The sequence below is a fragment of the Lissotriton vulgaris genome, chromosome 6 (assembly GCF_964263255.1).
Source record: "Lissotriton vulgaris chromosome 6, aLisVul1.2, whole genome shotgun sequence".
Classification (NCBI taxonomy): domain Eukaryota; kingdom Metazoa; phylum Chordata; class Amphibia; order Caudata; family Salamandridae; genus Lissotriton; species Lissotriton vulgaris.
Window position 1 is genome coordinate 1,102,676,228 of NC_141694.1, and position 16,944 is coordinate 1,102,693,171.

Consider the following 16,944-nt stretch of genomic DNA (forward strand, 5'->3'; position numbering starts at 1 on the left):
AGCACACGCGGAAAAAAGTGAGAATACTTTAAAAATATATTTACTCAGCTCAGAACATTACAGCACAACCCAGAGTACACAGCTAGCAGGAGAGTGACCCGATTTGCTGCATTAACACAGAGGAGGGACTACAGCACCGTACTACGAATCCATTTCCGGTATTCTAAGGTAGGCTCGGCTCTTCTCTATAGATCAGTCAGTGATTTGCGCCGTGGATTTCCTATCTACCATATCCACGCTTCCATCGGATATGAGTGGAAGTGAAGAGCCGGAGCTCGACTCAGATGGCACCTTCTTACCTTCAAAGCTGGGCACCAAAGAACTGTGAGTATTTGCGCATGCGCAAGACTTACTGCGTACTGCCATGATAGAGCAGGCTAATAAAGTTGAAGTTATAGAAAATAAGCAGCGTGTGTATCTTGAACGCGTTCCTCTACCTTACACACAGCGCGTGTGTCCAAGCGAACAGAAACACAAGGCCTGTATAATATGTTGCAGGATCAGTGATATTTAACTCTGTGAGTGCATTATTTTCAGCCAAACACTTTCTGATAAAATGCCATAAAATATGAAAATGGTCTGGCAATGATGCAAGATAATGGAATGAAAGGGGTCCGCCATGTGGCGGCAAAAGTGAAAGCAGCTGGTGGCCAAGTGGTGGCAAACGTGAAAGCAGCTGCAGCGTCCCGCGAGTGGTACGTGCGCGCACTTTAGAGAGCAGTCTTCACTTTTCAAGCACTGCACTTGTGTTTGTGGCGCACTTCTGCTTGCTCCCGCAAGGCGGATGCCGCCACAAGCACGAGTGCAGTGCTTGAAAAGTGAAGACCGATGGCTAAAGGCCCTCCTAGACAGCGCATGCACGCTGCCTAGGCTAGACCTAAAAATGAGGCCTATCACAGGGATGAAGTTCTAAAAGGAACCTTATCGCGCAAGATGTTTGCCTATAGTGGATAGAGTCGTCTGCTTATTCCCTAATCTTAGCCTGGAGTCTGTACACAAAAGGGAAAAGCTGAAAGCCAGTCAGTACAAAAGTACTCCTTGGTGTCCGTATTCAGTCAGTATTTCCAGCGTGCTGAGCCCAGAGTTCAACATGATCTAAAGTGTTTCTGTACTCGGGGCTGGCAGCTGCCGGTGCCCCCTAGGGAGCTTATGCTATCCCAGTGGCCTTTGCCATACTGCTGCTCTGAGCTCTACTTTTCCCCTAGTTGCCATTATTATTACTGGTTGTGTTTGCTGCATTGCCTCTGTTCATGTATGTACAAAGTGATCTGTTGCAGCTCTTCTTTGGCATTTGATTGATTCTCTGCTTTGGATGCCGCTTCGGAAGATTTGCTGAACGAGCTAGCACTCGGTGTCTGATAACTTTGGTACATAAACTCATTGAGATTTTAATGGTGGGATCTCACCTCTCAGCTGTTAGATGTTGAAGTTGTCATGGCTCGGGATTTGAGATTATATTTCTTTGGGGTTGCCACCATGTGACTAGGTTTGAAAATGGGTACTATTTTCGAATTGGAATTTTTGGTTTGTTCAGTTTCTTCTTGTTGAAATAAATGGCAATACAGCGTATTTGCAATAAAGTAGCGATGGATGTGTGTGCGTTATTGCAAAAATATGTTTTTTAACGTGCCAACAATAATGACGAAGGGCATACTTTGACTGCAAGATTAAAAATCGTCACTTTTATTATTTTTTTTAAAAATCAAAATGGCTTCTCGAATAATTTACGTTTTTGAATTTGACGAGCAACTTTCCGAATTTGCGAACAGAGTGGTGTTCAGTTGATCTGCATGCACACGAGCAGTGAGTGCTGTCCTCATGGAACATTGCTGACCCTGTGCAAAACTAAGGCGTGCAAAGGCTTTCTCATCCCTTCTTCTCCTCCTGTATATATCCGCAAGTTAGTAATCTTGTCCACTAGGCAAAAAAAACTCAATCTTATAACGTGAGTAAAATGTTTTTTTTCATTGATTTGCTTCCCTAAAGGCCTAAGTCAACTTTAGTAAAATATTCCTCATAATCATGTTGGGATTACTTGCTAAAGTGAATATTTATTTATTATTTTATTTGCAGAGGTTTATATAGCGTTGGCTAGACCTGGAGGTATCAGAGCTCTTTACATGAGGATCAGTGAGTTAAAAGTTACAAATTACATCAGTTGCAGGAGCCAAGTATAACATAGGAGAAAAACAGTGAATACACAATAACATGGGCTATTAGCGCATAGCATAGCCAAGGCACATGTAAAATGGGTTATGGAAGGTAGGGGGGAATGGATATTTGACAAAGCAATTATTTCCTTGTTATTGTATTGTATCTGCTATCCATAAACTGTAGAATATACCCACACGGATGTGGGATTCCCTGAACATATTTAGACATAGTTTTTCTTTAAAAAAAAACACTTTTAAATAAAGAAACACGTCAAAATAGGCTACTTTTTCTTATTTTTTGTGCTTGAAAAGTACATCCAATCAAATTGAATGAAATGTATATTTGGCTGAACACAGCACTGTTTTGAACCCTTTTTGAAAGTAAAACATATAGGTAACATGTAGTTTTCAATGCTTACTATGGAAAAATAACACAGTACCTTTACGATTCTAGTCTTGCCAGTCTTCCCATCATGTAGTGCAGGGTGAGTGTGGCAATTCGTTTTGAGGTAGTACTACTCTTACAGCACTTCCGCTCATGCTTCAGGAATCAGGAGGCAGAAAGATGGTTTATGGATTCAGAGAGAATACCGATGACCGGGAGAGAGTTACAGTCATGGAACGTTTCCTTCTTTATTATGGCTTTCATTTTGATATCCACAGACAGTAAATTACAGTAGCAAGCTCAATAAAACTCGCTTCGGAAGAGAAACCAGAGAAATGGGTGAAAAGAAAAAATTCTGTCTGTGAAACTATATTACGCATGAAGCCTGATTCACACAGCGGCAGCTCCTCCGCTAAGCTGGAGGATCATCGCCCCACTGCCCTCAGGACAGTGGAAAAAGGAAGAATAAAGTGATAATTTACAACGTTAAAATGATTTTATTTTTACTACGGGCCACCTGGCCAGGTTAGGGCGGGGCTCGGGTAGCAAGGAGGAAAAGTGGTTGGTGCACCATGAGTGCGCATGACAATTTGGCCGGCCGTCTTGGGCCATTCAAACAATCATGCGCACTGAGCATTTCTCATGGAGAAAGTCCCAAAGATCCCAGGCACTATCTGAGCGACCAAACAGGCCGCTCAGACCAACCACAACGCTGCAGCGTCGTGATTGGCTTAGGGGAGCCTGTTTGCAGCCAGGAGCCAGGAAGAAAAGAGAACGGAGGGGAAGTTGCGGCCGTAAAGAGGTGAGTGATATTTTTAATTTGTGTAACCCACCTACCTCTGCCACCCACCCCTGTTCCGTAGCAGCCGCCACTGGATTCACAAGGGTATCTTTTCTGGAGTTGGATCTAATACAATAGAATTTAGCAAATGTGTAAACTAATCTCAAGTTTGTTGCTCAACAAATGGCTGGTATAAATATATTTGTCAGTACAGCAGCAGCTTTCCTTTAAGTGTAATGTGCCTTAGGTTTGTGAAGGTAATACTTGTTAGGTTTCTAGTAACATGTAATGATGCCCATGACCACCCTTCTAGCTATGCTTTGCTTGGAATAAACCAGGCTAATGCAAACAGCTCCATAATTGCTTGATATGCCTGATCCCCTTAGCCTTATCTAGCTACTATTTCAAAGCCCATTTCAAATATGACGTATGTAAGGCCCTTTCTACCACGTAGGAATTTTCCGGAAAATGGTCTGTTTAACATAGAAACCTGAATGACTTTGGTGAATAAGGAAGAGTATATTTATAAGGAGACTTTGATGCGAAAAAAATATTAGGATTTACTCGAACACAGAGCTTGAAGCATAATCACTGCCCTGGAAATTGTTATTTCCTCAGGAAATCCCACTTTTAGTCAAACATATATTGTAGGTCTGCGCAGAGGCTGCTTTTTTAGTAGAGGTTACTGTAGGTTTTACTTTCAAAAAGCATGCAAAATTGCAGTGTTCTCCGCCTTGTGTATTTTTCATTCAGTTAGGGCTATGTTGCTGTAATTTTCAACACCAAAAAAGCAAGCGTAAGAGATTTTTGTGTTTTGTAGACACCATTTTTTTTATTGCAAATTGTGTTTAAAAAAAAAAAGTGGCTTAAAGTATTCTGATGATTCCACATGTGTGTGCGGGTATTCTACTATTTATGAATTCAGAAGGAATACCCATGACAGTGAAGTAGCATTAGAGGTAAGAGTCTTTTCCTTATTTGGTTGCCAATTTATTGTTGATTCTTTGCTTCTTTGTTTGTTTCTAGGTACACAATGAATCATGGAGAAATTGTTTATGCCATCTTCTTTGATTGGCCATTATCAGGGACTATATTACTTGGAGAGCCGGTTGCTTTAGTTGGGCAGACAGAAGTAAGTCAGCTATTCATTTTCCACAGCATTCATTTTTTATTGGATATCTTGAAAAGTATGTGTAAATTGCATTCTTACTTTAATGACAAACGTAAAATGTCTTTAACACAGCGGATTATATGCACCTCTTCCCCATTTTAATATCCCACATAGAGATATTGGGAAATGCTCCAGATTGTTTCCATCATCTCCTTGTGTTTGCTTTGTTTGCCCAAGTTGGCAGGGTATGCCCAGTCGTGGGCCCCTTGTTCACTTTGCATCTGGATTCATGCTAGCCTAACTGATGAGGGGTGTTACCCCGAAACTGGTCCCAGGATGCTTATTTCCGGTCCAGGGAAGACATGGCTTGGCAGTTCTGGCTGGACTGTTCCCACGAGGCACATGATCAAGACTGATTTGCATATAGCCGTGTCTAAACTGTGGTGACAAAGTGAGCTAAAGAATGATGATGGATTCAACCCAGATCTGTGACTGGGGATGAGTGTCTGAAAAGTTTCAGCACTCTGTCCATCATCTTCTTGTGTTTGCTTTGTTCGCCCTAAGTTGGCAGGGTATGCCCGGACGTGGGTCCCTTGCTCACTTTGCCACTGGATTCAAGCTAGTCTGGCTGATGAGGGGTGTTACCCCCAGAACCGGTCCCTGGATGCTTGTTTACGGTCCAAGGAAGACACGACTTGGCAGTTTGGGCTGGACTGTTCTCATGAAGCACAGGGTCAAGACTGATTTGCATATAGCCGAGTCTGAACTGGGTGGTGAAGTGAGCTAAAGAATGATGATGGATTCAATCCAGATCTGTGACTGGGGGCGAGTGTTTGAAAAGTTTCAGCACTCCATCCATCATCTCCTTGTGTTTGCCTAGATTGTTTCACAGCACATCTTTCAGTTCATAGGCAGTTTGGAAAGTGCTAATCCACACCCAGTTCCCATGTTTGGGGTGGCAGAGGAGTCTGTCCTATATTCAACAAGTACAAGGAACTGCCCGATCTCTACATAGGGGTACAAGATTTGCTATACAAAACTACCACATTGACACCAAACTCTACCTCAGACTGACCATCTGGTAGCATGTATTGCCTGGTAGAGCAACTCAACACATTTGAGGAGATGCCCTATCTCTACATAGGGGTACAGGATTTCCTCTACAAACTACACCAGTGACACCAAACTCTACCTCAAACTGTGATGATCTGGTAGCACTTTTCACCTGGTAGGGTTCCTCATTGCTATCCAGAGTTAGATATCTTATCCCTTCCTCAAACTCAGGCCATACAACCCCAGGTTTATGTTAATGCTCGTCCTCTCCATTATGCCCACCTCCAAGCTTTCTCTCCCATCTACTCTAAACACCTTATCCCCTGTCCCTGTCTATAGAACTGTTGAATATCTCGGTTTCATCTCTGACACTATTCTTTCTCTAAGTACTCACATCAGAAAACTTGACATTCTGTCCTTCTGCCTGTGCACTCATAAAAAAGCAAACCCTCTCTCCAAACCTCTGACTTATCCTCCAAGGATCAGTCATGTGACATCTTTCGCCTGGTTGACTCAAATGAACTTCCCTTCAGACTCACAAATGTCTTCTCTCTCCTTCCTTTCAAAGCTGTTCTTCAAATTTTATACATGCAACACAGGTCCCATGCATACAGAAATCATATGTAAGGAATAAAATATAGACAGAATCAATCTATATTGTGAGTGACATGTCCAGCCGGACAGTGGTTTACTCAATATAAAGTTCAATACAACACAAAGAGTACCTTCCACAGTACAGCCAGTGTGGAACACAAGCCTGTGCCCAGACTCACGCGCCTGATTCTGGGTTTGCGCTATCAATCTTTTACCATTGCTGTTCCTGATCCAGGCATAACGGCAATTAGAGGCTAATATTTCTGTTAAGGCTTTCATTGAAATGTCCTGATGATGGTCCCCGTGATTTACTAGGGGGTCCGAAACGCCGTCGACTTACTGAGCACCTAATACTATAATTGTGATTACTATGTGTTGTAATGGTGCTGTGTAAAAAAATTTTGTACAACTGTATTTATGACAGATAACGTGCTTTGCCTTAAAAAGCCCTCTTTCGCTCTCTATATCCACCTTTGTACCCGCTCTGCTAGTGCTGGGCACAGGCTTGTGTTCCACACTGGCTGTACTGTGGAAGGTACTCTTTGTGTTGTATTGAATTTTATATTGAGTAAACTTTGAAGACCACTGTCCGGCTGGACATGTCACTCACAATATAGATTGATTCTGTCTATATTTTATTCCTTACATATGATTTCTGTATGCATGGGACCTGTGTTGCATGTATAAAATCTCTTCCTCGAGGTCCCTGCTGACTGATTTGGGGCCCCTTGTTGTTGTTAAGAGTTCTCCAAATGGCTGCTCAGTTGGTCTTGTGGTTTTGGCAAATTTGACCATATTTCTCTCTTTAAGCTCCCCCTCAGTATTTGCAGTGGTAGCTCACTTTCAGAATGTCCTGCTTTACTTTTAAAGCACTGATCCTGGGTCTCCCCAAATATCTAACAGAGAGTTCTCGCTGCTCAAGAAAGCCAGAAGGTGTCGGACCACCTGCATGTCTCACCTGTCCTTTTTGAGAGCAGAACCTTTATTAGCTTCCTTGATTTGTCACCTCCCCAGTCTTTCTTTTTTAATATTTTTACAAAATCTTTCCATCAATACAACACAACAATTTAATAAAAATAGCCACTAACCCCTTTGCTGCAGCACCTCCCCCTCCCCCCCTCCACCTGTGCTAAGTCTTTTTTGGGGGGCTATTTGGGGTAGTTCATGCTTAGGCCCCTGTAACTTTTGTACACATTAGGTATCTACGCCAAATTTGCGTCCTTTTCTTCCAACACATTGAGAATTCTAAAGGTACCCAGTGTTTGTGGATTTCACTTGAGTGGACCGATAAATTGACCAAAATACAGCTAATGTTTTATTCTTTTTCAGAAAAATTGGAAAAAAGTGCTGCAGAATAAAGTATCTGTTTTTTTCCCTGCAAAAGGTATCAACAAAGGGTTTGTTGTGCTAAAACCACCATCTTCCCAGCTTTCAGGAACAGGCAGACTTTTGTTAGAAAACCACAATTTTCTACTCGGTTTTGGCATTTTACTGGGCCATAGTCTATTTTTCCTATTTTTTATGTTTTCAATGTCCTTCCAGTTTGTGGTAGAAATGGGTATGAAAGCAGTAATGCATCCCGGAAAACTATACATTTCTAAAAAGTAGATTCTGAAATCAACAAGGTATCATTTGTGAAGATCCTTCAAGGTTTTTCTATAGAAACTAACAATTGAAATAAAAAAATATTGAAGTTAAAAAAAAAAGCTATTTGGGTCAACGTTTTCACCTGTAACTTCTTTTAAGTATGGTATATTTATGAAAGCAATACACCATTACGTCCACTGAACTCTTCTGGTTGCGGGAATATAAAGGACTTGTAGGTTCACCAAGAACCAGAGGTACCCAGATCCATTAACTGAGCTGCGTCTGCCAATGTTTTTTCATTGCGGACCGGGTATATAGCAATTCATTTGGTAAAATATATAGGGGGGGGAGGTGGGGTCGTGGCCTTGCGAGTCATCATGGCAGTCGCACTGTAGGCGAGCTCCACTGAGCCCGTCATTAAAATCGTTCAATCATCCAGCTTTGACGACTTTTGCTGCCGTGGAACCACTGCGGTGGATGGGGCTGAGTGCCGCGGATAATCGGCGGCAGTGTTCTTGACCAGCCCTGGGCATGTTCCAGCCCGTTCTGATGAAGTGCATGGCCGGCGAGCCTGAGGCAGTGTGGTGCAGCTGAGCTGGATGCGGCGGTGACTGGAGCAGAGCGCTGCCCTGGGACCGACATCGTGTTCTGGCTGTGTGTCCCTGTCTGCGGAGAGGCGGCGACCAGTGCAGTGCGGATATCCTGATACGGAGGGGCTGGGGAGGCCTGGTGAGTAGACTGAGAAACCCCCCCCCCTGCGTTTCTACTTAGCCCTGTTTTTCTTGAGGCCTTGTGGGTCCGCATCTCCGACAAAGCTCCTTGGGTGGTGTCTGAACCCCGTGCATTGCTCTACCCCCGCTCCGGTGGTCAGATCGGGCCACGAGCGGGGAGGGAGAGAGTGGCAGTGCTGTGAGGGGACGCACATCCGGACAGACAGTGGGTGATTCGGCCAGCCTCTGCTTTGGGGACCTCCTGTGCTTGCCCAGTGGTGCCAAATTTGGGCAGCCCCAGTGAATCTCTGCAGCGTGGTGCTGGCGGGTGTAGTGTTGGTGGGCCATTGTGGAGGGGGTGAGGCGGCTCATTGGATTTGTGGAGGGCTCTCCCCCCCGTATCGCTACAGAGATCTGCCGCTTTATGACCGCGAGTGATCTGTCGCCTCAGGGGGGTTTCTAGCCAGTTTATCCTGGGGGTGCGTGTGGACCCCGTCCCTGTCGCCCTGTCCCCACATCGGTGGTCGGATCGGGCCACGCGCGGGAAGTGCGGGGGTGACTGTGTGCGTTGAGGCTGGCTTTTGTGTAGGGGCCTCCCGGCTCTGTGCTATATCCTCCCCCGCAAAGGTGCTGGCGCTCTATCGATGGTCATATCGGGCTGTATGGGATGTGGGGGGTGCAAGAGTGACGTTGTGTTGTGGCCCACTCTGCTTTGTGCGGCAGAGCCGTCTCCGCTGGGGCTGTGAGCTGTTTCCCTGTGTGTGCACTTTCCTCCCCGCTGTAAGATCCGGTGGCCGGGTCTGGCTGTGATTGGAGTGAGTGCGTGGGGCTCCTGTGACACCCTGTGTGGCCTGGTTGGAGTGGCACAGCTACTGGATGTGGGGCCTATTCCTAGGTGGTGGTGTCGTACCCCTCCCATGTACGGGTGGAATTGTTGCGGCCTCTTCATCGTTTCTGCTGGGCATACTGTATGGAGGTTTCACCCGGTGTTGGAGCTCCGGCGATACCATGACGAGGGATCAGCATTCGGGGGGCCCGGCTAAGCAGAGCACCATGGATCGCTTCACTTGTCCTGTGGCCTCGGCGGCGGAGGAGGAGGGTGCACAGGGTGGAGCCCCGGACAATGCTGCCCTTATGGCTGCAATTACGCAGTCCCGCACGGCCCTCGAGACCAAAATAGGGAAGTGGGTTCTGAGGTCTTACTGCTTCGCCAGGACCTGCGCAATGTGACTGAGCGCATTACAGCGGAAGAAAACCGGGTCTCCGGGCTCGGAAGACTTTGTCAGCACTTAACAAAGGAAAGTAGCATCATTGGAGGCCCTCACTAGAAGATTGGCTTCTCGTGTGGAGGATGCGGAAGGGAGGGCACAGAGAAGTAATCTGCGCTTTGTGGGGTTCCCAGAGGACTGTGAGGGGGGATATGGAACAGTTCTTGACCAAATGGCTGGTCAGTTGGCTCCCCCCAGAATCCATGTCTAACTGCTTTCTCATTGAGAGGGCGCATCGGGCCCTCATGCAGAAGCTGCCACCTGGAGCTCGACCACGACTAGTCATAGCAAAAATCATGAATTATCACGACCAGGACGCTATACTGAAACAAGCCCACCTTAAGGAACCATTGCAAATGCGACAATGCTCGTATTGGCAAGATCTATTGTGCCGAAGGGGGACAGCACATGTGCACGCGTACGGGCGGACAGAAGATGTGCACGCATGCGGGGCACAATGCACGCATGGCTCGCTCTCGCTTTCCCTCCCTCCCCAGAGCAGAGCATGGACCTCGGAAACTTGACAGGACAGACTTTAGATTTCCTTCTCTAGTGCCTTGTTTTATATATTGTATAAAGTGCTAGCACCCGGCCAATTTACACGTTTTACAAATAAAAGAGAATCAATTGTTACTGAGGTCAGACAACGGTATAAGAAACAGGTATGAGTGTTAACACCTCCGGCCGGTATTCCTCTGGTTTGTAGCCTCTGTTGCTTTTAGTTTTTGCTGACACCACTATAAGGCGCTACTTTTCTCGTGAGAGAGACTGCAAGTACTTTACAACAGCACCGTTTGAAAATGAGGGGGCTGGATCGAAACTTCAGAAGAGTGTTTGTAGTATATGTGCTGCGAAGGTATGTTTTTTGGCACCTTTTAAAAGATCTATGGAAAACTCGTATATCTGTGAAGGTTGCAACATTTACCGCTCTCCTGTAACACTTTATGTTCAAGTGTTCTGATTTAACTTATTTAACTATGTGTATATATTTCTTCTTCGTTCAATGTAATCGTGCATAGAAAAGCTCTGCGAAAGGTATTTATTGAGTAAAATACCGTATATAATTTGGAGCATGGCTGAGTGTGTTGACAGTGAAAATTATTGCGCCATGCCGTAAATATTGACACGCGAGAAGGGGGCGGTAATAGGGCAAACTTAAACAAACTTCACTGAATGAAAAACGCCCCTCCCTAGAGTGAAGAAGATTTTCAGACCAGAGAATGTATCCGAGGAAATGTAATGAATGTGCGTCCCTGGATTCCAGCAGAAGCCAGTTGAGGGGGAACAGGAAAGCATTCTTTTCAAGATGTAATTGTTCATGTTAGTGTATGTACCCACATAGGGTTCTGCTGATGCACCTCTGCCCCGGAGTCGTCCCTGAATTGTTAAATCTCTGGCTTCTCCCCCTAAAACTCAAAGGAGCAGATGCACCTACCTTAGTGGGTTTAAAGCACTCCACCAGGGTACAGGAGATGTGCATGCTCCCAGACAGGCATGCACGCACGCGCCCGGACAGGCTGGCGCGTTCAGCACAATGCGCGCATGGAGCGCTTTCGCTTTTACTTTCACTTTCCCTCCCTCCCTCTCCCCGTCGGCTCTGACACAGGCCCATGTGAGGTAGGCTGCAAATAGATGCTGAAAATAAATCATCACACAGCTCTGCTAATGCCCTTCAACGCCCGTTACGGGCCTTCTACCATTCAAATAGTCCATTCCCATTTCAGTAGATATATTTAAAGAAAGGCAAGTGGACCAACAGCAATGTGGCAGCCATTTTAAATTCGTTCATCTACCTTCCTCCAAAATGGTCGCTGCACTGTTTAGGGATTTATCCAGCAATTAAAAAAATAAAATAGCAAGTAAACATACCTCAATAGTGCTGATACATTATTTTATAAAGGCCTGTTGGGGGAAACTCATACCTAAACCCACTTGTTTGTATTTCTTTCAGTGCTTTAGACTTCAATTCAATTCAATTCAAAAATACTTTATTCGGATTGCAAGAAATCCATAAAAGTGACACATTTAAAAATACATTTAAAATAATTACAAAACTTTCACAAATAGTTAAAGACTGCAAATGTCATACGAGCGTTAATGTAAACAATCAATGTAATTCAATTACTAAAGTGCAGTCCAATTTACTAAAGTGCAAAGGCATGGGGAACTGTACAGCGCATAAACATTTCAGGGAGATTCCATCGATTTGCGTGTAGAAGAGATAACTTTCAAAAATGAACTTACGCGAAAAATCAATTCATCGTTTTCTAGTTTTAACTCCATGGCTGCTATGCGTTTTCCCCATCTGTGCTGCAAATTGTTGTTTTACATTGTTTTATGACGAGCTGGGCTCGTCATGAGTGTACGAGGAGGCTACACCATGACGAGCCCAGCTCGTCATGAGTGTGGAAGGGGTTAAAAGCATGGAGTAGGATTGAGAAAAGGAAACTGGTCTTTGTTTTTTAAAATATGGGGCTAAAAACCACTTAATGTATTTCATATAAAATTTGCAGTTAAAAAAGAAGTGTAAATCATTTTGCCTGCTATATCCATCGCAGGGACAGGGGCATGGCGCATTTCCAGAGCTCATCATGCTATGGCCCATGGGGAAGCAAAGTGAGTATTTTATGGTCCCAGCTCTCAAGCGATATAATAACGATCTTTCCCAGTTAGTCAATGGAAGTCTTAGGTATAGAGGAATTTGTTGTGGAGATAAGTCATTGTTTACATTATTCACATATGATTTGACAGTTTGTTTTTGCAATTCTTCCTCCAACCTCTTTTCCCTAAAAAGGGCGTAAAGTTCAAATTGTACATCCTTTTTGTCCGTACTCTTAATCGGGGAGGGGTCGTTAAAAAGATGGATTTTGCCTATGCTGTTTAGGCTTTCCTGTGTCGCCCGGAGCCACGGGATACTCATACCTTTATCACAAGCTAGACACTCAGACACAATTTCCTGTGTTAAGGTAGCGCGGTTATTGGCCCAAATGGCCAGCCAAAATAATGCGGGCCGTGTGGCAATAAAATCAGTTATATAGGGCAGGTTGAGTTCAGCGTGGCAAATGTACCCGGATGAAGAGATTGGGGCTCCAAGAAGTTTCCTGCATAACCGATTCTCTTCTGTCTGCAGGCTGGATGTTTTCACTATCCCCCAAATCTCAGTGCTTTAGACTTTAATCGTATGTTAATGATAACTTTTTGAACTAATTATAGTCCCTGGGATAAAAAGAAAAACTATGTTAATGGCACAAGCAGGAAGAGTTCAGATTTGGCCCTGCGCTCCTACATGCGCTACAAACATACCAGAAAAATAAAATCATAGCACACGAAGTAGGCTTGTCTTACACTATAAACATGGTGTTTCTTCTGTGTTTAGAGTGTGACTGCGCAATTAACAAGCATTTGCAATGCAATAGGTCTCTCTTTTGCGAGAGTTTGAGCTATTCACATTATAAATGACAATGCCTTTTATTTATCTGTTTTGAAAACTTGCAAGAGGTGCGTAAACATGCACTGTGTACTTATAGCCTTTACATACGAGAAGCAAGGCTGGCAATAACTGCGCCTCTTTTACTGCCAGCCTAGAAAGGACTATCTATACAAAGTGCGTGTTTAGGCACCTCTTGCAGGTTTTCAAAACACATCAATAAAAGGCATAGTCATTTACAATGCCAATAACTCAAACTCTTGCAAATTTGAGACCTATTGCATTGCAAATGCTTGTTCGATTCTCCTGAGGACGTTTTCCACTGGACAGACGAGACAGTAAGGTTGCATTTGCATACACTGCCAAGACTGGAGTCCAACTGGTTAATGAGTGAATCCGCCCGTAAGCCGCCTAAAGTCAAAGGCAACAGGCGCTTGAGATCCAGACGTCGCTCGAAGTCCCATAGTGATGCCAGTAGATCGGCCTCGGTGCCCCGCTCAGAGAGGCCGGCCTCGTGACTTCTTCGGGACTTTCCTGGTGGACAAATTTACGTACATATCTGTTTAGGCTGTTGAAGCATATAATCGGGTTATCATCCCCTGCTGGTCTTAGTGGTTGAGGGGACAGCCCGGGTTTCATGGGGGGTTTCTGGGGATCCATTGGCGGAGGTGGGCCGGGGGCTCCCGTTGTGGTCACCATGCCGCCTTCACCGCGACAGTTACTTCAGTGGTTTTGAGGTATTCAGGTGGCGGGTTTGTGGGGATGTCTTTGTTCATTATTAGTAAGTCTTCTAATCGTTCATCAGGGTTTTTTTGTTTCACTTGTAAGATTTTGGAGGATTGTTTGCTTTCACTACACTGTCATATTGCTATGTGCCGCTGTGTCTTTACATGTCACAGCAGGTCCTGCTCATTGTGTTTATTGTTTCTCTAGATGTCCGCCCCTGTAGTTAGCCCACGGCCCACTGCCGGGGCCCTTAGGATTGTGAGTTGGAATGGCAGGGGGGCGCTGATAAGGTAAAGAGGGGGATTATCCTTCACCAAGCCAAGCGCTACCGGGTTGATGTTCTTATGTTGCAGGAGACGCAGGAGACGCAGGGAAGGTATGTTTTATCCAAGGAACAGGTGGTGCTGGAGAGTGTCTATGCCCCTCCCCCTTTGTCCTGGACATTGGCTGAACGCATTATGACTTTGTGGGCGGATGTTCTGGATGGAGTGACAGCTGTGGGTGATGACTAAAATGATGTGATGGATGGGGCTCGAGATAGGTGGCGACGGGGGGGGATGCCAGCTGTGGGTCACTCAATTAAATGATTCTCCCTGGTATCGGGTCTGGGCTGGGTGGACTCCTGGCGACGGCAGCATGCGGGGGAGCAGGGTTATAAACATTTCTCTTCTGTACATGGATTGTTCTCAAAGTTAGACTATGTCTTTGTGCCGGCTGCGGTGACTGGGAGAGTGACGGACGCGGAGATCCTTCCTAGGGGTCTATCGGATCATTCCCCAGTTGCGCTCACACTACGGTTCGGACTGGCGAAGCCACCATTCCATTGGCGTCTTTCCCCCTGGCATCTGCAAGACGACCAGTATAGGGATCATTTGGGACAGGCCATTGATCAATATTTAGATCTTGATATGGGTTCGGTGGCGACCGCAGCACCGCTGTGGGAAGTGATGAAAACTACTATGCGGTAAGTGGACATATCTTGTTGCTCCGCGGTGGACTATGGAGTCCTTGGTGCGCTCGGAGGCCCACATGCTTGAATTGGAGCTTGCCGGTAGGTTGGATGGGGGGACCCTGGCTCGTCGTCAGCTGCTAGATCAGACAAATGCACGCTGATTTATTGCTGGATGAAGCTCGATTGGCATGGCTGGCGTCCCATAGTAGGATCTATCAGTGGGGCAATAAGTCCATTAAATTGCTTCATCGTCTTTATCAGGGGGCGGCGAGTTCCCTGGTTCTCCCATGGCTTGTGGGGCCGTCCGGGAGTGTATTGGGTGATCCCTTGGTTATAGCTGTTCGCTTCGTGCACTACTATTCTGACTTGTATGCCCCACTGGAGTCCTTGTCAGAGGATATGGTTCACTGTTTTATTTCAGATATCCTGCCCCGGTCTCTCTCAGATGAGGCTCGGGCAGAAATGGATCTCCCACTCACGGTGGAAGAATGAGGCACAGCATTAGGGGAACTCAATTCTGGAAAGGCTCCAGGGCCCAGCGGATTCCCCTGTGAGTTTTTCAAGAGATATTTTTCGCAACTGGGACCCCATCTCCTTCGGGTGGTAGAGGAAGCACATGAGAGTGGGTGCCTTCCCCCGACTGGAGACACGCTGAGGTGGTTGTGTTCCAAAGGCCCGCCATCCTCGGGACCACACTCTTCATACCGCCCCATCTCGCTGCTATAAATTTCAAATTTTTTCAAATTTATTTATTATGTTTTGGCTCTCAAAGAGGGCCACATAAGCATATGCAATACAAAGCAACACAAACACAGAAAATACAAGAGTTAAAAACACAATATTCGATCCGCAATAGCTACACTACCAACAATCAATCCAACAAGGCCGGACAGACACAGTTTTTCCAGTACAATTAATAAATAGCTAAAAATCCTTTAAAAAAGTTAAAAATATAAGAACAGAACATTTCATTTGGAGGGCAATAAAGTGCATGAAGAAAATCTTTTAAAGTGACAATGCTAAGGCGGAGACAGATTACTTTTAGCCATCGGTTGCGCAAATTACGTAACATAGGACAAATCAATAATACATGCATACAGTCCTGGTTGTTCAGTTTACATAAATTGCACAAGGCAGAAGTGCCATACCATTTGGATAGCAATATATTAAGTGGGATTAAATCATAGCGTAATAAAAACCAAAACCTACGTATCCCATGTGGTAGATTCCATAGGGCATAAGGTTGTGGCTGTTTCAACCTATAAGAGGAGATGAGCGGCTCCGCGTTCCTTTTGTCACCAACTGATTTTTTGTCAGAGAGAAAACAAAACTCCCACGAGGCCTCCTTAAGGATATGCTTTAACTGCGTGGGAGAATAGGAGAAGAGAGCACTTTCATCAAGTTTAAGTATCTTCACAGCCCTTCTAAAATTGCTTACGAGTTTAGAGAACTCCTTAAAATTGCCCAATAGTTCGTTTTTGAGTAGAACTCGCAGGGTACAATCTCTCGCTCTGGCCAAACTGGCCACCCATCTTATTAAGGCGCACAGACCCTGAGCCCAGGAACTCCTGAGTCCAAAGTCCAGCCTGCAGGCGGCCAGTGGGCACGCATTGTTAAGAGTCGAGAGGGATCTTAAGAGTTTCCCCTCAATCTTGTGGCAAAAGTCCCAGTTTTTTACCTCTATTAATTCGATACCGTACAAGATGGTTGCGGGGATTTTTGCTCTAAACACTTCTAGGAGGCTAGCAAAGTGTCTTTTCCCCGTTGCCTGGTATAGGGACTTTAACCCATTTCCATGGGCAAGAGCTTTGCGGGAGCAATGCTCTATATGGAGTTTCTCGCTCATATTGGCCGAGAATATTTTCCCCAAAAAGGTATAGGAAGTTACGACCTCCAATCTATGCCCTCCAATAGCCCAACCAAAGTTTGTCGAGCGGCACTTCTTCTTACCCGCTATACACATCACTTTACTTTTATTAATATTGATCTTCATGTAATGCTCCCCAGCGAAGGCCTGGAGAGCCTGTAGCCGGTTTGCAAGACCAGTAGGGGTCAAGTCAAGCAACAAAACATCATCGGCATACATCAAACAGGATATTGGAATCCCTCCTATCATCGGTGCAATCCCCTCACTGGCAGACACGGCCGCAGGGAGGTCAGTCGTATATAAGGAAAACAAAAGGGGTGCCAGTAAGCA

The 16,944-nt window shown here is 45.3% G+C and overlaps 1 protein-coding gene across 1 annotated transcript in view; it reads left to right on the forward strand.

Annotated features, from left to right (window-relative positions):
- The window catches only part of FUCA2 (alpha-L-fucosidase 2), a 245,501-nt gene that overhangs the window by 178,881 nt on the left and 49,676 nt on the right, over positions 1-16,944 (forward strand). Inside the window, exon 6 of the mRNA XM_086927169.1 lies at positions 4,346-4,451. Within this exon, the coding sequence (XP_086783295.1) occupies positions 4,346-4,451 (106 nt within the window). The remainder of the gene's footprint in view (positions 1-4,345; positions 4,452-16,944) is intronic.